This window comes from Epinephelus fuscoguttatus, linkage group LG3, assembly GCF_011397635.1.
Source record: "Epinephelus fuscoguttatus linkage group LG3, E.fuscoguttatus.final_Chr_v1".
In the NCBI taxonomy this organism is placed as follows: Eukaryota; Metazoa; Chordata; class Actinopteri; order Perciformes; family Serranidae; genus Epinephelus; species Epinephelus fuscoguttatus.
This window is the reverse complement of record NC_064754.1, coordinates 3721996-3747072: the sequence shown is the minus strand read 5'-3', so window position 1 is coordinate 3747072 and position 25077 is coordinate 3721996. Positions and strand designations below refer to the sequence as shown.

At 41.1% G+C, this 25077-nt stretch overlaps 1 protein-coding gene across 2 annotated transcripts in view; it reads left to right on the top strand.

Moving 5' to 3' along the window:
- The window catches only part of usp34 (ubiquitin specific peptidase 34), a 75393-nt gene extending 50822 nt beyond the window's left edge, over nucleotides 1-24571 (top strand). For both annotated transcript variants that reach the window (XM_049572470.1, XM_049572469.1), the window contains exons 43-78: nucleotides 916-1062; nucleotides 1489-1545; nucleotides 1704-1781; nucleotides 1892-1986; nucleotides 2124-2296; nucleotides 3304-3454; nucleotides 3567-3645; nucleotides 3726-3779; nucleotides 3877-3972; nucleotides 4076-4140; nucleotides 4232-4307; nucleotides 5950-5997; nucleotides 6106-6171; nucleotides 6278-6358; nucleotides 6550-6635; nucleotides 7366-7534; nucleotides 9026-9100; nucleotides 9682-9833; nucleotides 9930-10083; nucleotides 10959-11003; nucleotides 11252-11356; nucleotides 12031-12178; nucleotides 13339-13643; nucleotides 14730-15059; nucleotides 15464-15621; nucleotides 15884-15962; nucleotides 16619-16745; nucleotides 18270-18377; nucleotides 18946-19050; nucleotides 19179-19303; nucleotides 20230-20353; nucleotides 20459-20538; nucleotides 20654-20794; nucleotides 21090-21230; nucleotides 21326-21482; nucleotides 22922-24571. In XM_049572470.1, coding sequence (XP_049428427.1) covers nucleotides 916-1062; nucleotides 1489-1545; nucleotides 1704-1781; nucleotides 1892-1986; nucleotides 2124-2296; nucleotides 3304-3454; nucleotides 3567-3645; nucleotides 3726-3779; nucleotides 3877-3972; nucleotides 4076-4140; nucleotides 4232-4307; nucleotides 5950-5997; nucleotides 6106-6171; nucleotides 6278-6358; nucleotides 6550-6635; nucleotides 7366-7534; nucleotides 9026-9100; nucleotides 9682-9833; nucleotides 9930-10083; nucleotides 10959-11003; nucleotides 11252-11356; nucleotides 12031-12178; nucleotides 13339-13643; nucleotides 14730-15059; nucleotides 15464-15621; nucleotides 15884-15962; nucleotides 16619-16745; nucleotides 18270-18377; nucleotides 18946-19050; nucleotides 19179-19303; nucleotides 20230-20353; nucleotides 20459-20538; nucleotides 20654-20794; nucleotides 21090-21230; nucleotides 21326-21482; nucleotides 22922-23658 — 4917 coding nt within the window. In that variant the 3' untranslated portion in view covers nucleotides 23659-24571. The remainder of the gene's footprint in view (nucleotides 1-915; nucleotides 1063-1488; nucleotides 1546-1703; nucleotides 1782-1891; nucleotides 1987-2123; nucleotides 2297-3303; nucleotides 3455-3566; nucleotides 3646-3725; nucleotides 3780-3876; nucleotides 3973-4075; nucleotides 4141-4231; nucleotides 4308-5949; nucleotides 5998-6105; nucleotides 6172-6277; nucleotides 6359-6549; nucleotides 6636-7365; nucleotides 7535-9025; nucleotides 9101-9681; nucleotides 9834-9929; nucleotides 10084-10958; nucleotides 11004-11251; nucleotides 11357-12030; nucleotides 12179-13338; nucleotides 13644-14729; nucleotides 15060-15463; nucleotides 15622-15883; nucleotides 15963-16618; nucleotides 16746-18269; nucleotides 18378-18945; nucleotides 19051-19178; nucleotides 19304-20229; nucleotides 20354-20458; nucleotides 20539-20653; nucleotides 20795-21089; nucleotides 21231-21325; nucleotides 21483-22921) is intronic.
- The last annotated feature ends 506 nt before the right edge of the window (nucleotides 24572-25077 follow it).

Here is a 25077-nt window from a genome sequence, read left to right as displayed (position 1 = left end):
ACACATTGCATTTCCTGTAGGGCTGCCTTGTAATCATCAACCAGAAAGATCTCATTAGTTGCTTAGTTACAGAAAACAAACAAACATGAAACTCTATCAGGAGCTGCACCTTGTCAAAATAAATCCAAACCTATGTGACTGGAGCATGTGGGAGTTTAATGTGAAAGGACAGACACAGGAAGTGTCCACGCTCAGCAGTCAGACAGGAGTCAGGTTAATTTCCAGGGCTGGTACCTGCGGTTATTCCACAGGCTAGTTAATAACATGTCGGGCAGGAAATCCAAAGTGTGGGATCATTTTGAGAAGGTGAAGGACGAACCCAAGGTGATATGTAAACTCATCTTCATTGGTCGACTACAAACATGACGTATCATGTGAAACATGGAAGTAGCTACATGCCCATTAGCCCACAGCGTCATTAACAGGCGGCTCGCTCAGTGTGTGACGTGCACTTGGAGATAAAATATAGGCCTATATTAATGAAGGTTCATTAGTACGGTTTTGTATTTCTCTGTAATGTAGCACAGTGTTAACAATGTTACTGATACTATTCTTTCTCACACCTTCAACTCAAACCACCAAAATATATCATTTAATCATTACATTCATATCAGAAACACACAGGAGACTAGTCCACTGATGGACCCTGATGAGGACTGTCGGGTGACTAGGAATTTTTATCCGTGTGCAGCCCTAATTTCCTGTGACCCCTTCATGATAACGGTCAACTTGTGTTTCTCTAGTTAAATACTTTATAGTGAAAACAGAATTTTGATTTAGCACGTCCATAAAGTAACATGCAAAATGTTGCTTCTTCATTGTTGGTGAAATTAAAAAAGGTTCAGACAGTCTGAATCAACCACACAACTGTTACATCATCTAAGCTCTCCATTTCCTCCTCCTGTGACTGTTCAGGAGAGCGAGAGGAAAGCATACAACCCGCGGCCATTCTGTAAAACCTACACGATGGACAAGCAGCCTCTGAACACCGGGGAGCAGAAGGACATGACGGAGTTCTTCACGGACCTCATCACCAAGATAGAGGAGATGTCCCAGGAGCTGGTAAACACACTTCGCACAAGTCTGACCAGTAACAACTCCTCATTGAGACACAGAAGCTATTTTTATTTAATTTGTGATTTACATCTTGAAACATTTTGCAAAAACTGATGATGTGGAAATGTTTCGAATTTTTTATTCATAATGTTTCTGAATTCAGCACTTTGTAGGAATAAAGACAACACATTTACTGATTACAGAATTACCCAATGATGACAGGAGTTGGTCATAAAAAATTCAGAAACCCTGATATCTAAATGAATTCAGTGCTTCAGAGTTAAAGAAAAAAAAAGCACATATGCAAAAAGGACATATGCACATTAGGAAGATTTTGAGAAGCAAGCAAATGATAGGAGTTATTTTAAGTTAAAGTTTGAATGAAAATGTGAACAACTGTATTAACGAATGTCACCTTATTTGTTCTCTCAGAAAAACACAGTGAAGACTCTGTTTGGAGGCGTCATCACCAACAATGTGGTCTCTCTGGTGAGTCTGAACATCAAAAGAAGCTCAGCATTTTCCTAGCGTAGTGCCAGGGGTTAAACTAGTCTCATCTCATAGTCTCATTCAAGAGTTACAAAGTTGACCTAATGGTGAATTTCAAATTTGAGTGTGAGTGACACTTTGTGCCGTTTGTCCTGCAGGACTGTGATCACGTCAGTCAGACTGCAGAGGAGTTTTACACAGTAAGGTGTCAGGTGGCCGACATGAAGAACATCTACGTGAGTCTCAGTATTAGCTCTGAAAAATGTTTCTCAAAGCCTTTTCACGCTAACCAAATGTACCATCCTGCAGAAAGTCAGAACTGTTTCTTTTTGTTCTCTTTCTTCAGGAATCTCTGGATGAGGTCACCATCAAGGACACGCTGGAGGGCGACAACATGTACACCTGCTCCCAGTGTGGCAAGAAGGTCCGCGCGGAGAAAAGGTCTGTGGGTCATGTAGAAAAATAAAACCTGTGAAAACTTCTTTTAGAAATCTTGCAGTTTGATACGTTTTCATGCTTTAAACATAATCTGATAATCTTCGTCCGTCTCACTGCATCCTTCGTCTCTCCTCCCACAGAGCGTGTTTCAAAAAGCTGCCACGCATCCTGAGTTTCAACACCATGAGATACACCTTCAACATGGTGACGATGATGAAGGAGAAGGTCAACACCCACTTTTCCTTCCCGCTGCGTCTCGACATGACGCCCTACACTGAGGACTTCCTCATGGGCAAAGGAGAGCGCAAAGAAGGTTTGTCCAGACATCACAAAACACTGGATACACTCTAAGTCTTGGTTTTGACAGTCACTTCTTTTTTGCCCACATTTTTGTTTATTGAAATTTTCACAGCATACAGGACATAAATCAGCCAATCAGTGTCTGAGTTTCAGTGCCCGTGTCCAGACAAGTAAACAAAAAACAGGTTAATACCTCTATACATGGAGACATAAAACGATTAGGGGAAAAAAAATAAAAAAGATGTTAATAAAAATTGATAATAAGAATAATAATAATGATAATAATGATGATGATGAAGATAAAGTAAAAATTAATGAATGAATTAAAAGACATTTTAAAAAAAGTATTTACAAAAATTAATTAATTAAGAAAACACAAGTTACAGTAACAATAAATCAAAATAAAGGATAAAATAAAAATAATAAAGATAAAAAAAAAAAATTATAGAGATGGCAAAAGTGATGCAAAAATCCAAGAAAAAGTAATTATTTACAAAAATAAATTAAAAAATACAATTTAACATAAAAAAAATCACAATAAAGGATAAGAGAAAAAGAAATGGCAACAGTGATAACAAAATCTAGGTAAAAAGTAATTAATTAAAAAATAACACAGCAAAAAAAATCACAATAAAGGATAAAAGAAAATAATAAATAAAACTTAATTGTATTTATTTATTTATTTTTTTTAATCAACTTAAAATTCAATTTACAGTAAAAGTTTTTAATTAAAGGATAAGGGAAACACTAACCACTAACACTACCATATATTTTCTAAAAGGAAAGGTACATTTTCGAAATGAAGACTCACATAGTCCGGTCACACATCAGAGACGACGTATAAATCCATGTTTATGTACATCCCCGACTTATACAAGAGAAAAATTATAATAAAAACACCAAACAGACCCAATGTGAGAATGACACTGATATTAAAGAGATGACATAGTTTCTGAAAGTCTGTGTTTTATGTCATGGAAGAAAATACAGTGTGTGAGCCGTGTCTGGTTAATGCTGCAGGCTTTCGGGAAGAGGGCGAAGCAAAAGTGACGGAGAGCTACGAGTACGACCTCATCGGCGTCACGGTGCACACGGGCACAGCAGACGGCGGCCATTACTACAGCTTCATTAGAGACATCGTCAACCCACACGCCTACAAGAACAACAAGTGGTGAGGGCAGAAGCACGTGAACTGAAAATAATGATCAGATTTAAGGAACTGAGTACGACAGCAGTTACAGTTTTAAGTTGTGCAGTTGGATGTAAAAACAATATTCTTGCAGGTACCTGTTCAACGATGCCGAGGTGAAGCCGTTTGACTCGGCACAGCTGGCCTCCGAGTGCTTTGGTGGAGAAATGACGGTACGAGCTGCAGTCAGAGGAAAATAAAACATTAATTTATCCATCACGTTGGATTTCACTGACATTACTTTGTCTTTCAGACGAAAACCTACGACTCTGTCACGGACAAGTTCATGGATTTCTCTTTTGAGAAGGTGAAGATGATTTCCAGGCTGTTTAATTAATTAATTTATTTTTTTATTACCACATATGATCCAAAAGGTAATAACGAAGCATTAATTGAACTTGCAGACACACAGTGCCTACATGCTCTTCTATAAGAGGGTGGAGCTGGAGGAGGAGAACGGGAAGGACTTTAGTTTTGATGTCTCTCCTGACCTGCTGGAGGTACCGTGGGTTTACTTTTTTCTCTTTTTAAGTCTGAATTTTGTAACTAAGTATGCATTTATTTCATTATATTATTCAATTTACACGTCTGTGTCTCTTTCAGTGGATTTGGCACGACAACATGCAGTTTCTCCAGGATAAAAATATATTTGAACACACTTACTTTGGGTGAGTAGCAGAGCCGTTACTTGGGCATTATGACAGAATAAACCGATCACCTTCCACCGTTGCTTTTATTTATTTTTATTTTTTCTTTCAGTTTCATGTGGCAGCTCTGCAGCAGCATCCCCAGCACTCTACCAGACCCTAAAGTCGTCTCCCTCATGACCGCTAAGGTGAGAAGTAGTACAGGTTCAAACATTTTTTTACCTTTTATTGTCAGGTTTGACACTGAAGGATTTTATTTTGACAATTAAACATGGTTATGGTAATTAAGAAAAACAAAATGATCCTTCTTAGGAATTAAAAAACAAACAAACAAACAAACAAAAAAAAACGCTTTTTGTGACTTGAGATTTGAGCCTAGAGCTAAAAAGTGGGTTTCCAAGAAGTTAATTGACAATTTGGATAATCTGTAAATTATTTAAGTGCTTTTTTTTTTTTTTTTGAGCAAAAATTCCCTGGTTGTTTGAGATGTGACAACTTCTTTTCTGCATTTTATGTTTTTTATTTAGTAATATTCTCCATATATTGTAGAAAAGGGCGGCAAATGATTTCAAAGAGCGATTGTTTCCCTTCAGTGATGTATGTAATCTTCTCTAAAGGTAGAGTTTTGAATAATTCCTTAATCCAAATAATCAACTTTAGTGTACCGGTCTTTTTCCAAGCGGTGTGACTGTTTTGGCAGTAGACAGAGATTTAAGGCAGCAGTATCTTTGTTGGATGTAAGATATTTGTCAAGATGTAAACTTAGAATGAAAAACTTGGCTCCAGTGTTAATTGTATGCCCAATATGTTCTGCAGAGCTGGTTTAACAATAATAATCATAATTATAATAATGATAATAAGTTAATTTGTAGAGCTGAAACCATAAAGTTATTTCCAAAGTGAATAAAATACAAAACAAAAGTGATACTTGTAAAACATGAGCATATACACTAACATAAACACTTAAACACAAATATACCTGCAAGCATTCATACATACACACATGGCTCCATACATCCATACACTCCCATACATACAATTAATTTTTCCAAAGCCAAGGAGCAAGAACTGAAAAGGCTTGATTAGGCTTTGTCTTTAACCTGGACTCTGGACCTGAGGGGCTGTTTGGACGGTACAGTGTGAGAAGCTCGGTTATATACTCTGGTACCAGATCATTGAGAGCCTTGTATGTGATTCAAATAAATGTATATGGATCCTGAAAGAGACTGAAAGGAGGTTCATTTGTTTTGGTCAAAAGTCTAGCTGCTGAATTTGGAGGTGATGCGTAGCTCGATTGTTAGGCAGGTGAACGAGGCATTACAGTAATCAAGGTGGGAGGATAAAAAGAGCATGTATGACTTCCTCTGTGATACTGAAGGACAGAAGTGACCCTACATTTGGAGATGTTTCTCAGCTGGTAAAAACAAGACTGAACCACATCCTTTACATGCTGCTCCAGGCTCAAATCACTGTCCGGATTAACACCCGGATTTTTTACACCTGATTTTATGTTCGTAGTGAGGCGGCTGACGAGTGGCTGAATTAGTTTTGAGATATGTTCAGGGCCAATGATGAGAACTTCTGTCTTCTCAGAGTTAAATTTTAAGACATTTTGGGCCATATAGCAACTGTGAAGAGAAGCTGATGAACTGGTGTCAGTGGGTCGAAAAGACAGGTAGAGCTGTGTATCATCTGCGTAGCTATAGAAAGAGATGTTTTGATGACTTATGTGTCCCAGGGGTAGCATGTACAGGGTGAACAGATCACCCACAACAGATCATGACAACACATGAAGTTCATTTCTTTACTGTAAATGTTCTGTCTTTGCAGCTCAGCACATCATTTGTCCTCGAGACTTTCATCCACTCCAAGGAGAAGGTAAACCACACTCACTGTATTTAAGGGCATTTGGTGTCTGACTGCTGAAACTCTGTAGCCTGAAGACAAACTGACTGATGTGTGTCCTTCCTGCTCTGTAACCTTCAGCCCACCATGCTGCAGTGGATTGAACTCCTGACCAAACAGTTCAACAACAGTCAGGCCGCCTGCGAGGTGCGGTCACAGCTTTGACAAATATTTTACCTCAGTCCTGAAGGATTTTCTTGTTTTGGTGTTATGTACTGTACAGTGTTTTAGTTTCACCTTGCTTCTGTTTCAGTGGTTTTTGGATCGCATGGCTGATGACAACTGGTGGCCGATGCAGATCCTCATAAAGTGCCCCAATCAGATTGTTAGACAAGTGAGTTATTTATCTAATATAACTTTATACATACATAATGTTCCACGTTTCTCGTTTCTGTCTTTCCTTCCTGTTCCTAGTTTTCCCCTTAAATGTATTTATTGTTTAAAGTTTTAATGATCAGAGTTCTACCTTCATATTGTCTCATGTCACAAACACACATTTGACTCTCGCCTGCTTCTGTCCTCCAGATGTTCCAGAGGTTGTGTATTCATGTCATCCAGAGGCTGCGTCCGGTTCACGCTCACCTCTACTTGCAGCCCGGCATGGAGGATGGGTACGTCACACCTGATTGGTCAGCTGTTCAGTGTTGTACTCTTATTTTCGTTCTTAATCCTGAAGAAAATCAAAACACACAACATGTGATATAAAAGGAAGTTGGTTGAGTTTCCATTCCTCAAATATTTTTGATGTTCGAAGAATTTGTTTTGTTTTACCAGATCTCCAAAAAGTTGTTTCATTTTTTCTCCCAGTCAAGCAGTTTGAATTTTGAACGCAAATTTTAAAACACAAAGCAAAGACTAATTACAGCTTCGCTCCTTCAGGCTAAAGAGGTACATTTGAAATAACTTAAACTAGAAATATTTGGAGTTTATTTCGTGCTGGGCACGAGAAGAAGAACAAATGTAGGGTCAGTTTAAGTGTGCCATTAGAGGTGTGCAGCACAAACAGACAGTGTTGTGTCTGTGGTATCAGGTGGCGACAGAGATCCAAACAGGAGCCATGTGTCACTCAGTGTCTCCGTCACTCTGGACTCTGGGAAAGATTTTAGGCTCCACATTACTGACGCAAACAGAGTCGAGAGGGATTCAAGCATGCACTAATGGGAACAGGCCAAACAAAAACTTTTCCATGACTTTTGCATGTCTTTTTCTGTATGTTAGTATGTTGAGAGCAGCTGAAAACGGGAGTCAGGTTCCTTCTCTGTGTGTTCACATACGCGGCCACTGAAGCGGATCTAATGATTCTGAAACCGTATTTCCCTTTTTGCTTATTCTCTGTCTCAGCTCCGACGACATGGACGGCCCGGTGGAGGACATTGGGAGCCGATCCTGTGTCACTCGCTTCGTGAAGACACTCCTGTCCATCATGGAGCACGGCGTCAAGCCCCACAGCAAACACCTGACTGAGTACTTCGCCTTCCTCTATGAGTTTGCGAAGATGGGAGAGGAGGAGGTCAGTCTGAACTACTTAGTCTTATTCTGAAAGATGTTTTGATAACACTTAACTGGAAGGTATCTACATAAGAGTGACATGACACTGTCATAACTATGACATGACACGGTTGTGACATTGTTTGGGTTGTCTTGATTATGACAACTTGACATTAACCAGGATGACATTACTAGAAGATGTCTTTTTGTCAATGTCAAGTTGTCATAATAAGGACCTCCCAAACAAATTTAAAGCCGCTACAAGGAGCTTTTAACTGGATATGCAAAAGTCTCTCGTTTCTGCTGATGTCTGTGCGTGACCTACAGCAGCAAATGAGACCATCGGTGTGAAGATAAGCTATTTCTATATAGTGTATATCCATACCTTCAGGAAACTGTCTCCGGGTCCGCCCCAGGTCGCTTCCAGGACGAAGCGATTTACGGCACTCAGACGACACACGTCATCTTACCTAGCTGCTTACATTTATAGTGACTCTTATAAATAGTCGCTATTCCTCCTCCTCGACCCGACGTCCGCGGGGAGTTAAAATAGCAGCAATCATCGGGTAAAAGTTCTGTGAAAGCACTGGACTCACCAACAGTCAGCCACGTCTCAGTCACACAGAGAAAATCCAATCCTCGGGAAGTCAGGAAATCCTTCAGGATAAACGTTTTGTTCGCTAGCGATCTAGCATTTACCAGCCCAATCCTGGCAGGAGCCGGTGGGTCCATGGCGTTAGCTGTCCGGGGAGCCACACACAGAGGCCGCAGGTTGCGCAGATTCACCCCGCGCCAGCGGGGACGAGGAGAGCAGGGGCCGCGGGGCTGGAACACCTCATCCGGGCCGACAACAGGTACCAGCCAGGTGTCGACAGGGTCCAGCGAGTGCCGAGAAATAAAGAGGCGAGGCACCGCTCCATACTCAGTCCAAGAAGCCGTGGAAGTGCTCGCCAAACAGGCCTTCAGCCTTACCAGCCGACCGCTGCGTTTACCCCGGCGGCAGTGGCGCTTACGCTGGAGAGGTGGAGCTGGGGTGCGGCAGAGGTGAGCTGGGATCCCCAATAGGAGCGGGGGCAAAGTTTTCCCATCTTGTTGTTTCATTCATCCCGTCTTTACGACAATACGCGCTAGAGCTCATGGGAAATGTAGGCTTCATTCTGGCAAAACACTACCGCTTTTGTCCACAGGGTCGCCAAAATCAACTCAAAATGAAAGTTCCTTGTAGGGGCTTTAATGTCAACTTGTCATGACAAAGACAACTTTTGGTAATGTCACTTTGATAAATGTCAAGTTGTTCAAGACAAAAACCAAATGACACATAATGACAGCAGTCATAGACGTTTATGACATGTACATAATATTGACAAGTTCATGACAGTGTCATGTCACCCTTATGTAGACACCTTCAAGTAAAGTGTTACCGATGTTTTACTAAATGCTGGGAAAGCACAGTCGTTAAGAGTGTTGCAGATCTTCACAAACCTGAAGTCACTGGTGTGTTTTGTGTCTCCAGAGTCAGTTCTTATTGTCACTACAAGCTATCTCCATCATGGTGCATTTCTACATGGGAACCAAAGGTCCTGAGAACGTAAGTTAACGCTGATTACATCTTTCTCTCTTATTAAATGTCATGATTGAGTCTGTAGCCCTGTTTTAGAGTCTTGCTCAGTGGTGGAGGAAGTTTTCAATTCATTCACTCACAGCTGGAGTGTTTTATTTATTTTACATTAAAATAAACATTCGTTACATCAGTCCTGACTGCTACACTTTATCCTCAACTCAGGGGTGTTCAACTGACGATTCGAATCTTCAATTTTAAGGGGCAGCCCTACCAGACTTTTATTATTAATGTTATAGCTGGTAAAGGTGCAGCTTATTTTAACTGCCTAAATATACTTTTGGGTCATGAAATCTTTAACGCTGCATCATATTTGATACATAGATCACGTGTTCTTTGTAAAATCTTAACCTGTAAAGTAACTTAAGTTATCAGATCAATGTAGTGCAGTAAAAAGTACAATATTTAGGTATAAAGTACTGAAGCAACATTGAGTAGATGTACTCAGTTACATTCCACTGCTGTTAAAGACACTGTATACATAGTGATAGATGACATGTATGTAAAGGGATTATAAGGAGGAGTAAATGAGGAGTGTCCTCCTCTCTCAGCCTCAGGTGGAGGTGCTGTCGGAGGAGGAGGGAGAGGAAGAGGACGAGGAGGAAGACATCTTGTCTCTGGCGGAGGAGAAGTATCGTCCTGCAGCTCTGGAGAAGATGATTGCACTCATTGCTCTGCTGGTGGAGCAGTCTCGCTCTGAGAGGTACGAGTGCAGCGCGACATGGATGTGATGGAATAAATGTTACTCTCTTTAATGCTGCAGGAGTTCAGACGACTCTCTTCTCTTCCTGCTCTCCAGACATCTGACTCTGTCCCAGAGCGACATGGCAGCGCTGACCGGAGGGAAGGGCTTCCCCTTCCTCTTCCAGCACATCAGAGATGGTATCAACATCAGGCAGACCTGCAACCTCATCTTCAGCCTCTGTCGCTATAACAACCGCCTGGCAGAGCATGTAGGTTCATAACATACACACAGAAAATGAGTCGGTGGTGGCGTTTGCATCAAAATTCTTTTTTAACCTCCAACCTAAAACTTCAAGATCAACTAAGATAATAAGATTTGCCTTTATTGATCCCCAGAGGGTAAATTCGGTCGGTTTTTATTAGTTTCACTATTAGATTTCAAATTTTTTTATCATGACGTAGCATCTTCCAAGATGGCAGCCTAGTCAGTCCTTTCTGTGGGTCTCAGTACCTGAGGTCTGAGATTTAATGTTTTTATTTGTGATATTCTGTGTCAGTTAAACCTGAATGAGTGGTTCTCCTTAAGACCACCATATTTAGACATGTGCTTGTTTTTCTTGAGAGGCCACTATGTTTGAATAATTGTTGTTTTATTGTGGATGTTTGTATTATATATTGCATTTTAAATGCCTTTTGATTGGCTGCTACCTCGACCAGGTCTCTCTTGTTAAAAGAGATTTTCAATTTGAATGGGACTTCTTGGTTAAATAAATAGATAGATAATTAAATACACGGCGTTATTTATCGGGAAATATTTAAGATGTTAAAAATAGGTATCACAATACAAACACAACACTTTGTGGAGGCCAAATTGACAAAAAGTAAAGACATTACCTGTGTATTTTTATTTTATTTCAATTAGTTTTAGATGTACATAGCTTTGCTTCAGTTTGTTTTCTTTTTTAAAGTCTATTTTTTATTTTTATTTCAGTAATTTAAAATGTTTTTCTCACACCTGGTTGTGGTTTTTAGTTAATTATAATAACCTTGACACATTTCTACCATCACACAACATACACTGTCATATCCCCCGGCCCTACAAATAGTTGTTCTAATATTAAACGTATAATTCTCCTCCTGACAGATTGTGTCGATGCTCTTCACCTCCATCGCAAAGCTGACTCCTGAGGTAAGCAGGTTACTCGGATCATATTTTTTTTAATGCAAAGTTCTGACACGTCTGTCAAACTGTTCTATTATTCTTATTATTTTAAATAATTTATTCGCTCTGTGGAATCACGAGCACCCCAACCTCATGCAGTTTTAAGATCATTATGCGTCTCTGTTATTACTGTGGCGCTCATACGACGTCTGACACTAAAATAATCTGAGATCTGAGTGTATAAGAAGCTTAACAGTTTTCTTTCACTCCATCAGGCTGCTAATCCTTTCTTCAAGCTGCTGACAATGTTGATGGAGTTTGCAGGCGGACCACCCGGGATGCCCTCCTTCGCCTCCTACATCCTGCAGAGGATCTGGGAGGTAAGACACTGACAGAAATGAAATTATCTCCTCTACTTCTGACTGTTTTTCAAGTTTTTATATCTCTTCTTTTAATGAGGCAACATATTTAATGTGAAGCTAATTTCATCTGCCTTGGCTTATTCTCTGTGTGGCTACAGATACTTGACAATAATTTAGTCAGTGGAATCATTAGTGACAATAGTTTTAGCATCTTGAGTTTATTTTACCATCTTTATAAACATTCTTTGCCCTTAGTTTCATCTGTTACGTGTCTTTAGATAAAATGTGTCTTGTAATGGGAGGTCTGGCCAGAATGGTGGCATAAAAAATGACAAAGACAATTTTACTAAAGCCCCATGCAGATTATTATAGGTTATAAAAAGGTATAGAATAGATGATTAACTATAAACTTGACTCATTGCTGATGAAACATTGCTTTAATATGACAATTAAACAGATAAAGTTTTTTGGTTGATTAAGTCCAGAGTGCATGAAACTTCAGAATTGACTCATTTAAGCTGAACCTTCACTCATGTCGACGTCCTCTCACTCTCAGTTTTATCCATTTAGTCAGCAGGTACAGATCGTGTCAACAACCCGACTCATGGCAGGAGCATCACTCCCACACAGACAGGCCGTGATGCGTTTGTTTTGTTCTGTGTGTCTTCATGTTTGTGTGTGCTTCCCTTCAGGTGATTGAGTACAACCCATCCCAGTGTCTGGACTGGCTGGCTGTCCAGACTCCCAGGAACAAACTGGCCCACAGCTGGGTGCTGCAGAACATGGAGAACTGGGTGGAACGCTTCCTTCTGGCACACAACTACCCCCGAGTCCGCACATGTAAGAGCCTCAGTTATACACTCCAAATACTGCAGTCTTTTTACCAGATGCTGTTTTTAACAGTGTAAGGACCTGATCACACAGAAAGTGCTTTAGCAGCTGGAGGCGCCTTTTTGTCATTAATGAGATTGAAGTTTTTTGCTTGCGTTTTTTGGGTTGTGATGCGCCTTGCGTTTCTGTGGTCTAAGCACCTGGCGTTTTGGCTCTGAACTCCTCGAATTGAAAAATGCCCCACGTCATCTCTTTTTTTGGTCATCTTTTTTCCCATTGTCCAATGGGATGATTTGAGAGGCGGGCCTTCTGTGGTGGTCACGACAACACGTTTACAGTTGGTAAACAATGGGGGAGAAACTGGTGGTAGTGGTTTTTGGATACCTAGAGCTAGACAGCAGGTTGTCAAACCGGCCGAGTCATCCTAAAACATGCCTGTAAACGTCCATGATGGAGGAGAAGCTCCTGGACCAACTGGTGGTACTCCCCATGATCCAGCCTCTTTTTTAGGGTCTCATGTACCCACACAGATCTCTGTTTATCTGCTGACAGCCTCTCACCCTCAACCAGAGCTACAGACAGCACCCTCTGCCTCAGAGTGTATCAAACTTCTTCTAAAACGACTAAAAAGGACTCTCGTTTTTCACATTAATGTTTAAACATGTTTATTTTAAATGCACGTGCAGAAATGCCAGCTTCAGGGTTTCTGTAACGTTTATTTGTTCACTTTTACTGTAGGCTACTGACCCCCTATAGACTTCAATTGTATTCGCTAAGCTAAGCTGCAATGCTAACCGCTGAGACCCAGCCATTGGACGCACAGACACAAAAAAGATATCGATCGTGTTGTCTCAATATGAAAATGATAGAGAAAGGGCATAACTCCCAAATCGTCGGAGTGTTCCTTTAAGGCTTAAAGTTCTGCTTGTGTAAGGGCGGGCCACTTGAGTGACAGTCTGTTTTTCTGGATGAATAAATAAACATAATTAGCATTTTGCTGTTGAAGCTTTACCTTTACAGAGATTAAAGTCCAAAGAACAAGATGGTTCATCAGTGTAAAAACATAACCTGAGCAGAAACTGCTTCTAGTTCTTCATTAGAAAATTAGAAGCGAGTCATTATTGATAAATAACAGACAATGAAAATAAAACTGTCTCTCGTCCCTCCAGCGGCGGCGTACCTCCTCGTCTCCCTCATCCCCAGCAACTCTTTCCGCCAGATGTTTCGCTCCACACGCTCCCTCCACCTGCCGACCCGCGAGCTGCCGCTGTCACCCGACACCACCGTGGTCCTCCACCAGGTGTACAACCTGCTGCTGGGGCTGCTGGGACGCGCCAAGCTGTACGTGGACGCTAGCGTTCACGGCACAACCAAGCTGGTGCAGTACTTCAGCTTCATGACCTACTGCCTCATCTCCAAGACGGAGAAACTCATGTTCTCTGGCTACTTCATGGACCTCTGGAACCTCTTCCAGGTACGTTCAGTACTGCCTCTGAAGTTTCTCCGTGTCTTTTTCTTTTATTTACTTTATTTACTTAATATTATTATTACTATTTATAATGTTTGTTTTATATATATGTTCATTTTATATTATCAGCGATTCAGTATTTAAAGAAACTGTTATATTTCTAACATCCCAGATGGTGAGACTAAACAAAATATTATTTATTTACATACCTGTCTCCTCAATGAAAGACAAAAGATGCCATTATTATTTATTTATTTATATTATTAAATAAATAAATAAAGAAGGAATAAATAAAAAAAAAATGTAGTAAAAAAAGCTTCAATTATCAAATAAATTTTGAGGTTAGTAAATATAAATGGACAGAAATGAAAAAAATAAATAAATAATTAGTGTTTATTTTTTGACAAATGACTCAGTTTTGTATTGATTTCATATCTTATATTAAATATTTTATTTATTATTTTCTGATTACATTTATTTGTTTTGTTTTTTTTCCTTATTAATTTATTTTTATCTTTTTTACTTGAATATTCAGTTGGGATATAAAAATATGGAATGCTATTGAAGTTGATATTAAATAAAAAGATAAACACATTTCCTATGAGATAAATAAATATGGCTATGAAATAGATCCTGGATAATTAAATTAAGAAATAAAAGTCTGTTGAAATAAATAAAAGTAGTCTTTTGAAAAAACATCCTTTCCTAAATTTAAAATCCTGTTTACTTATTTATCTGTATTGAGGCATTTATATACATTTTTATTTACATTTATCTACATATTTATTGCCCTGCTTATTTATTTTAGGAATTCTTCATAGCCATATTTATTTATTTATTTGGGGTTAATTCAATGTTGATCTAAATGGCACTCCATATAAAAACAAATAATTAAATTTAAGTAACACACAGTTGTAATAATGTGAAATTTGTCTTCGTAGGAGAACTTAATAACACATAATGTCCACTAATAACCATGTTACAGCCTAATAATTGCTTATAACCACATTATAACTGTTAGTTGCAGCTTCATAATGATCAGTAGTTTCTTGTCTGAATCGTCACGTATGTTGTCCTCGTCTCCGCCTTCAGCCCAAACTGTCGGAGCCGGCCATCGCCACCAACCACAATAAGCAGGCGCTGCTGTCCTTCTGGTACAACATGTGCGTTGATTGTCCGGAGAACGTCCGCCTGGTGGTGCAGAACCCTGTGGTGACCAAGAACATCGCCTTCAACTACATCCTGGCCGACCACGACGACCAGGAGGTGGTGCTCTTCAACCGCGGCATGCTGCCCGCCTACTACGGCATCCTGCGTATGTGCTGCGAGCAGTCGCCTACCTTCACCCGACAGCTCGCCTCGCACCAGAACATCCAGTGGGCCTTCAAGAACCTGACGCCACACGCCAGCCAGTACCCCGGGGTGAGTGGAGAGGCTGCTCTCAGATCAGTTCCAGCAGAAATTGCTTTGACGATTTATAGTTGAATGTGGGCGTGTAGAGGGTGGGACATGAGGCGAATCCACGTGCAGACAATGCCAAGTTGATTTGGGCAATTGGGCACTGCTAAGCGTACCCATGGTTTTATAAATCAGAATATCTTTTGCCGCACACCATTTCCTGCTTTTGTGTGCACGTACACTTTTAGTATGGATCCTGCGCACTGTTTTATAAACGCGACCCCTGGTCCGTTGGTTTTGGAGAGGAAGAGACCTCTGTAGATAATTATCCCCCTAAATCTTACACATAAAACATGTATCGAATGTGCCTGTATGTTATGAAAATGATGCATTGATTGTCTGTGCTGTGTCGGTGCTGCACTCTGCAGGCGGTGGAGGAGCTGTTCAACCTGATGCAGCTGTTTGTGGCGCAGCGACCTGACATGAGAGAAGAAGAGCTGGAGGACATCAAACAGTTCAAGAAGACCACCATCAGCTGCTACCTGCGCTGCCTGGACGGCCGCTCCTGCTGGACCACGCTCATCAGGTCGGGACACACGCACAAATGTATACAGTGAAGCTTGTAACATGTTTAGCGTCATGTGTAGCCTGGTCAGTGAGGCGGTGTCATTGATCTGTGGAAATGATCTTTCTTTCTGCTCCAGTCAGAGTAACAGTAAATATGTTTAGTCTCTGTGGTGGTTTGGACATTCTCAGCTTAAAAAAGAGTCAGATTTCGAGACTGAATATTTGCTTTGAGGAGCTTCTGTGATCTGGATCCTAACACCTGGTTCTGTTGTTCCTCTCAGTGCCTTCAGGGTTCTGCTGGAGAACGACGAGGACCGACTGCTGGTGGTGTTTAACAGAGGACTCATCCTCATGACTGAGGTACAATCTGGATCTCCTCTTTAAACGCAAAGTGAATTCTTGTCTTGTGTTACTCGTGTGTGTTTGACTATGCGATCATGTGTGTTTATTTGTGTTACTAATGCGAGACGCTGAGGAACAACACTTCTGTCCGCCATTTCTTTCCATCAACAGTCGTGGCTGAAATAACCACTATTGCTGCTTTGTTCCTGCTGTAAACGTCGTGTCTGGGTCTAAAAGTGCAAACTAGGTTGATAGTAAAATACAAGTGAAAGCTGGAATCAATTAACAGACGCGCATTTTCAGAATTTACTGTGTAGTCTAACTTCTTTTCTTACTTTTCTTGAGGCAGTTTCTTTATTAGTCGAGCCTCTGTAGAAATACGAGCCGTTGTCGTCGAGGTCTGGGTGCCCTCAGATGGCTACAATAATTTTTGTTCCTCTATCTCTGATTCAACAAAGTCAGGACATCAGGAGGATCTTAACGCTGACAGGCTTTTGTGACACAGTGTCACCCAAATTTCACTTATTGGCTGCACTGCATCGACTGTGTATGCTACCTAAGAATTATGCTTTGCATTTGGTGTGAACCACTACATAAAAACTCAAAACATCTTTGTGATCTGGAGAATAATGCGATGCTCTCTGTCTCTCTCTGAAACTCTCTGTCTTCTGCAGTCCTTCAACACTCTGCACATGATGTACCACGAGGCGACGGCGTGTCACGTCACTGGAGACCTGGTGGAGCTGCTCTCTATCTTCTTGTCTGTCCTTAAAGCCACCCGGCCGTACCTGCAGCGCAAAGGTCGGAATAAAAAGTTACAGAATTACACGAGTTTATTATTCGTCATTTACGATACTTTATATTTTGTGCCATACTGCTGTACTATACTATATATTATACATTTCACCTTATATTTTATATCCCATACTATAGTTTACTACATTATGTCAACATATATTTTACTGTTTTATCAAATTATGGACCATATTATATTAATTTATTAATACACACAAATCAGTCATAACATCATTGACCACATGTAATATATTATTCTCTCACACGCAATGTCACTCTTGTCTTGGAGCTTCACTGTTTTTGTATAGTTTCTGTTTTTACTTATTTTATTTTATGAACTTGAATTATATATTTTCACTCTTCTCTGTTTATCTGTCGTTAATTCATAACTTTAACGCCCAGTTCAGACCAAAGATTCGCGACGAGACAAGTTGAAACAGGCAACTACCTGCAATGCACCGCAACACTCTTAAAACCTGACGGTTCACAGGAAGTGACCGCCATGAGACGGCGTATCATCTCTAGTCAACAACTCTCTGCGCTTCTGATCTGTAACGCTGACAGGAAGTGACCGCCATGAGACGGCGTATCATCTCTAGTCAACAACTCTCTGCGCTTCTGATCTGTAACGCTGACAGGAAGTGACCGCCATGAGACGGCGTATCATCTCTAGTCAACAACTCTCTGTGCTTCTGATCTGTAACGCTGACAGGAAGTGACCACCATGAGACGGCGTATCATCTCTAGTCAACAACTCTCTGTGCTTCTGATCTGTAACGTTGACAGGAAGTGACCACCATCAGACGGCGTATCATCTCTAGTCAACAACTCTCTGTGCTTCTGATCTGTAACGTTGACAGGAAGTGACCACCATGAGACGGCGTATCATCTCTAGTCAACAACTCTCTGTGCTTCTGATCTGTAATGCTGACAGGAAGTGACCACCATGAGACGGCGCATCATCTCTAGTCAACGACTCTCTGTACTTCGTTCTGATTTGCAGCTTTTCAGACTTATTTTGTGGCTGAATATAATTTGTAGCTTCTTAAAATCTGAATGAGGACAGTGATAGTGAGATACTGGCTGCAGTGATGAAACAAAACCAGCATCAGATGGACTGTATTCATAATCAATACACCACAATAATATAAATAATAATTATAATAATAATCAGCACACCATAAGGATGGAAACAGAGGGCTTGATGGGGACGGAGCACCTGCTGCAGCAAGCCAACACGCCGTCTGTAGTCATTTTGACTTGATCAGTGGACTTCGCTACAATCTGACGTGCTTTAAAACCAGCCGCCGGCAATTTGACCAGCTGAGTGTCAGATGACGCCATCAGCCGGCTTTAGCCAAGCTCAGACCGGCCAGTTCACACTGCTCCAACTTTTCTCTGCAACGTTCTAAAACGGTGTCATCTCATTGCGAATCTTTGGTCTGAACTGCACTTGAGAAATAAAAGACTCCGCAGTAGTATCAGAGGTGTGTTTGTTCTGAGCAGATGTTTCTGTGTCTTGTCGTCCAGATGTGAAGCAGGCTCTGATCCAGTGGCAGGAGAGGATCGACTTTGCCCACAAGCTGCTCACACTCCTCAACTCCTACAGCCCACCCGAGCTCCGCAACGCCTGCCTGGGTAACATATACTTGTACTACATCTCAGAGGACCCAACAGTTCATACTCGTACAGCTCAAACAATTAGTCCATTGATCAATTAGATGACTGACAGAAAATTGATAATTGCTGAAGTCATTTTTCCGGTAAAAATGGTTCCAGCTGCTCAAACGTGTGCTTTGAATAATGTCAGTAATTGTAATGTGTTAGTAAAAATGTTGAGGTTAAACAAACACTGTGAAGGTGTCACTTTGACGAACATCTCTCATTGTTTTTACTATATTTTTACAAACCAATCAATCAATCGATTAACGAAGAAAATAATCGGAAGATTAATGACCCTTAGTTAATAGTTCAAACCAACTACAACAGTTAAATCCTGCTTTCACATATTGCCTGAGTCAGAATCATCTGATGAGAACATACTGTACATAATATTTAGTCAGTCACGGGAGACATCTCTACACTTTTCATGCTTTAACTACATTTTACTGATCGTACTGATTACTTGAACTCTTAAGTAAAAGATCTAAAAACGTCCTCCTCCTCTGACTCTAATGTTTTGTGCTCTGTGTTCTGGTTCCTGCAGATGTGCTGAAGGAACTCGTTCTGCTGAGTCCTCACGACTTTCTGCACACTCTGGTTCCCTTCCTGCAGCACAACCACTGCACCTACCACCACAGCAACATCCCCAGTGAGTCTCCTCCTCCTCCTCCTTCTCCTCCTCCTCCTCCTCACCTTTTAAATGATGTATTACAATGTATTGAACTAATGAAACCTTTATATTGAAGTCGGGTTCAGTGACTGTGTTTCTGTCCACAGTGTCGTTTGGTCCTTACCTGCCCTGCAGAGAGAACATCAAGCTGATGGGAGCCAAGAACAACATCCGACCTCCGAGACCGGAGCTCAACATGTGTCTGCTGCCGTCCATGGTGGAGAGCAGCAAGGTGCGCTCACCTGACTGACACACACACACACACACACACAGCTATCATACTTGTCACATGCCAGGCACTCAGTCACATGACTTGAAGCTGGTTTTCCAATGTGAGGAATATGGAGAACAAAAAAATGACAGTAGTATCAATAAATAAATAAAGTAACAATAAATAAATACATAAATGTATAAATACGTAAAAGAATAACTTCTGCTGTAAAACTAGAAACAAATCTTAAATAAATAAATGCTTAAATAAAAGAATAAATAGATAAGAAATAAAAAATAGTAAATTCTTTAATAATAATAATTAAAAGAATAAAAATTATTAAAAACATACAAATAATAATTTCATTAATGCTTAAATAAAAACATAAATAAATAAAATTAATAAATTAAATTATTACATAACAGAATAATAATGATTCTTCAATAAAAACAGAAATGAATGAACAAATGTAGAGGTTCATACCTCCTACCTCATTAATGTGCAGACACATAAATAATTAAATGTAGTTGTACAAAAATGACCTTAGGTGCTGTTTTATTATCAGTATTTATGTATGCATTTATCAATTTATTTCTATATTTATTTCTCCATTTTTTATTTAATTTATTTGTTCATTTATGAATGCATTATTTATTTCTGTATTTATTTATTTAACCCTGTATTAATTCATACAGCTACTTATCCTGGTATTCATTCATTTATTTATTTCTGTTTTTAATTATTTTTGTAATTGCTGTATTTATTTTTACATTTATTAAGTAATTTTTCGTGCTGTTTTTCTGTTTTGTATCATCATCAAATGAGTATCTGTTGATTGGATAAAACAAAACAGTTGATGTGGTTGCCAGCTAATTGAAAATAATATATGTGTGTGTGTGTGTGTGTGTGTGTGTGTGTGTGTGTGTGTGTGTGTGTGTGTGTCCCAGGGTAAAGACGAGGTGTATGACCGCATGCTGCTGGATTACTTCCTGTCCTTCCACCAGTTCATCCACCTGCTGTGCCGCGTCGCCATCAACTGCGAGAAATTCACCGACACACTTGTCAAACTGAGTACGTATAAATCTGTGTGTAAACTGAAAACACACTGTTCATTAAAGCTGCATGTACACACAGCGTGTTACATATATTTATATACTGCCTTTGTTGCTCTCTCAGGTGTGTTGATCGCATATGAAGGACTTCCTCTTCACCTGGCTCTCTTCCCCAAACTGTGGACGGAGCTCTGTCAGTCACAGGTACGTTGGATGTTTAATCACCAGACGGACGATTAAAGCTGTACTAAGTGTTCAGCTCTTCGTTAGAGGCGCCTGGACGAGAGCAGCTAAACAGATGCTTTTGCTGCTCTTTCAGTCTGCTCTGGCTAAAACGTGTGTGAAGCTGCTCTGTGAGGATCCAGCCTTCAGCGAGTACATCAAATGTATCCTGATGGACGAGAGGCTGTTCCTCAACAACAATGTGGCCTACTCCTTCCTCACCTGCTTCCTGCACAAGGTACAAAAAAACCCCTAAACTGTTCTGAAACTCTTTTTCTCTTTTTCTCATGTTTATTTTTGAGGTGAAGTTCCCTGTTTTCCTCTTCCCAGCCTTCATCATTCTGTCTGGTGAAAACTGTCTTTTCAGGAAAGAATCTCCATATTGAACCCATTTTTTATGATATTTAATGTTAAAATTGTTCCAACAGTGGTCCAGTCTCTGTATCTAAGTGTCGGTTCTCGTCACATCTTCAGTCTGTGTGTACAGTTGTCACAGGTGGCACCATAGCAACCATTTGTGTATGCATGTGTAGGTCCAGGTGCTGTCTGGTCCCAGCTGCTCCAACCTGATTGGTGTCCTGGTGACGAACCTGCTGAGCGAACAGAGCAGCCTGCAGCCTGAGCTGGCAGCTCACCGCCTGGAGCTGAGCAAGACAAGCGCCCTGCTGAACGCCGTACGAACACAAACACACAGATCCAGATCCCACAACACTTCTCTTTGTCTGTGTCAGACTGAACACTCACTGTCTCTTCTCTCTGTCTGTGTCAGGACCTGAGGGCGTTGGTGTTGCTGCTGTCTGTCCAGCCGCCTCAGACCATCGACCCCGCCCTCTGCCCCGCCCTGCAGGAGCTGCTAAATCGCTGTCGTGTTTGTGTCCAGCAGCGCAGCGCTCTGGAGCAAGAGGCCAAGGACCACAAGGCCAAAGGTACAACACACACACAAAGTATAAACACAGAGACATTTGTAAGGCAGGAAGACGGACGATTCGATTCCTTTGCTCTTGTCTTCCTCTGACACCTGGAAGAAATTAAGCAGACTTAGAAGCTCTAATCTACTCAGCGTTACCTAAAACATGCTTTGAAACTGTACCACCAGTTTGACGTGTCTTTGAACGTGTCCACTGAAGATTGTCTTTTGATACTGTGGGCTTGAAAGGTACCTTCTCCACCACCGGTCCTCACATTCAGTATGTTCCAAGCAATCATTGCTCTGTCAAAAAAATCACTAGATATTCTAGCTCGGGAGCTGTGAGGCTCGAGCTCATCACAGAACTGATGTATGTACTAACACCTGAGGGGATGACAGGGTGATGATGTCTCCAAAAATCTTCACACCAGGTGTTCACTGTCCGTCATGGTGGCTTTAACAAGATCACGTCACTGGAACTTAAAATCTGTAGGGCTGCCCCCGACTAAGACTGTTCCTGGTCGACCAGCAGTCCTCATCAGGGTCCATCAGTGGATATTTTGGTGGTTTGAGTTGAAGGTGTGAGAAAGAATAGTATCAGTAACATTGTTAACACTGTGCTACATTACAGAGAAATACAAACCGTACTAATGAACCTTCATTAATATAGGCCTATATTTTATCTCCAAGTGCACGTCACACACTGAGCGAGCCGCCTGTTAATGACGCTGTGGGCTAATGGGCATGTAGCTACTTCCATGTTTCAGATGATACGTCATGTTTGTAGTCGACCAATGAAGATGAGTTTACATATCACCTTGGGTTCGTCCTTCACCTTCTCAAAATGATGCCACACTTTGGATTTCCTGCCCGACATGTTATTAACTAGCCTGTGGAATAACCGCAGGTACCAGCCCTGGAAATTAACCTGACTCCTGTCTGACTGCTGAGCGTGGACACTTCCTGTGTCTGTCCTTTCACATTAAAGTCACACATGTTCCAGTCATATAGGTTTGGATTTATATTGACAAGGTGCAGCTCCTGATAGTTTCATGTTTGTTGTTGTTTTTTTTTTTGTGACCAATGAAATCTTGCCCACTAATGACCTTTGTCCTCGACTAACGTTTAGTTGACGAGGAGGCAGCTCTATAAATCAGTTTAATTTTAACTTTGAATCGATGCCTCAGTGTTTCTTTTTTCAGTCCTGTCAGTCAAACAGACATCTTTGAAAAATGTTCATTAAGAAATCACTTAATTTTAGTCTTTAGCACAACTTATAACTACAGTATAAGTTTTTCAGTGCTGCGACCAAATTAACACAAATTCAATTCTATTAGCCTTCCTTATATTTAAAGGACGGAGACAAAAATCTAAAAACCTGCACGTATTAAACAAATGCTTGTGTGTGTGTGTGTGTGTGTGTGTGTGTGTGTGTGTGTGTGTGTGTGTGTGTGTCAGCTGAGGATGAAGGTGCGACCCCGGTGAAGCGGCGGAGGGTGAGCAGTGATGACGACAGAGCCGTCGATGCAGCGGCGCCGCTCTGCGTGGCCTCCACCTCTTCCTCCTCCTCCTCTTCCTCCTCGGCCCTACCGCCCTGCGGCGAGCCGAAGCCCGACCACCAGGAGGCGCTGACGCCCACCAGCACCTCGGACACGGAGACACGAGACTCCTCCTCGCTGATCGACCCGGGCACTGAGCAGGACCCGCCCTCTCCCGACCCCGCCCCCACCTCCTCTGGAAACCTGGACTCTTCTCCAAAAGAGGAGAAGATGGAGGCGTCTTCATCCTCCTCCTCCTCGTTCTCCTCATCTTCCTCCTTGCTGCAGGAGGCAGGGGAGGGATTTGTGCAGGGGGAGGAGCCTGAGCGACACGTGGCGGCAGGTGAGGAGGAGGAGGCAGAGCAGCGGGAAGGGAGGAGGGGTGAGGCGATGTCAGAGGAGGTGAAGGAAGAAAAGGAGGCGGGCTCTAAGACCAGCAGCAGCTCAGCCCCGCCCCTCTCAGAGGATGCCGCCTTCCCATCGGCCCTTGGGCTGTTGGGGGAGGGGCCAGAAGGCTGCAGTGGCCACACCTCCTCCTCACAGGTGTTTCCAAATGCCGGCCCCCAACCTGACATGCTGGACATGCTGTACAGGACGGTGGAAGCCACCATCGCCATAGTTACCAAACTGTCTGTTAAAGGCCCGCCCTCTTCATGACATCATCAACATACAGCCGCCATGAGATCTTTAACTTTTCTTTTCCTTTTTGTTTTTAATTTTTCTCTTTGGAAATCTGAATCCTGCTCAGAGGAAAAAACTGTTTCCTGTTTCGGTTTCTTCTTCTTCTTCTGCTGTTTGTGTGCTGCTGTCCGTTGCCTTCTGCTGATGTTCAGTCGGTCGGTTTTTCCAGCTTCAGTGGCTCTCGCCGTGTCGTTTCGCTCTATAAAACTCCGACTCCACGCACAGCCGACCCCCCCGTTTGACAAATAAAGAAGAAAAACAGAAAAAGTCGTACAAGCTATAGCACATTTTTTTCAAAGGGCAAAAAAAGAGTTTTTGTTCTGTTGTTTTTTTGTGTGTTTTATACTGATTTGAATTTGTTTTAGAAAGTGATTTTATTTGTTTGAGGTTTGCTGTAACGGGGAAAGGTTTACAGAACTTTTGTCTCCTCTGTACGTAATTTAATTTTATTGCATTTTTACTGTGTATAAAAATGGTCGTCCTCTGTGCCAGTTTTGTACTTTATGAACGAGGCAAAAGAAAGTTGCCTTGACTTTTTCTGTGGTTTAATTATCCAGAAACTAAGTTTACCTGTAAATTAAGAGAACCACAAGAAACTTGATTCTGTAAAGAATCCTCTCTAGTCATTGCCTGAAGGTGTATATGAAAACTATATAAATATATATATAAATATCTTTATATATATATGAATATATAAAAGCGGTGCTTTATTTGACTGTGGTTGTAATAAAGCCCCCATGTTGGACCAGCTGGAGCTTTTATTTTCTTTACTGAAATACATTCCATAATCTATTGTTTATTTTCGCTTCTTCTGCTGTGTTCTGATTTTCTTCTGATTTTATTTTAATAGAGAATAAATTAATAAAAACAGTTTTAATATGAAGAATTATGAACTGAAATCCATGTGGAGCTCTGAGGGTTTTTTTCTTTTCCTCAGCGTTTGTGTGTTTAGAAAAATACAAGTTTGAAGTTGTTTTCAGGCTGCAGACGTACGGAAAGTTAAAGTCATCACAAAGCCTGGTTGAGGTGAGTACACAGTCTTTTTTAATATCACACTGGAGGAAACAAAAAGCTACTTGTCTTGTTATCACTGCAGCAGCATGGTGGTTTGATGGCAGTGGGTTTTATCACGTCACTTTGTTGAACCTTTTTGCAGAGGTGGGACCAAGTCCTTGTTTTGCAGGTCACAAGTAAGACTCAAGTCTCTGTGCTCAAGTTCTAAGGCTGAATCCAAATGTCCACCGTTTAACTCGTTGCCGTGGTTGAGTTCAACTATTGCTGCTGTCATATTTATATATCTGTCATATAAGTTGGTGAATAGTGCCGAGATATAAATCCCATGTAGAGGCTTTTTGTAACTGAACAAAAATGTATTAATACATCTCTATATAACAG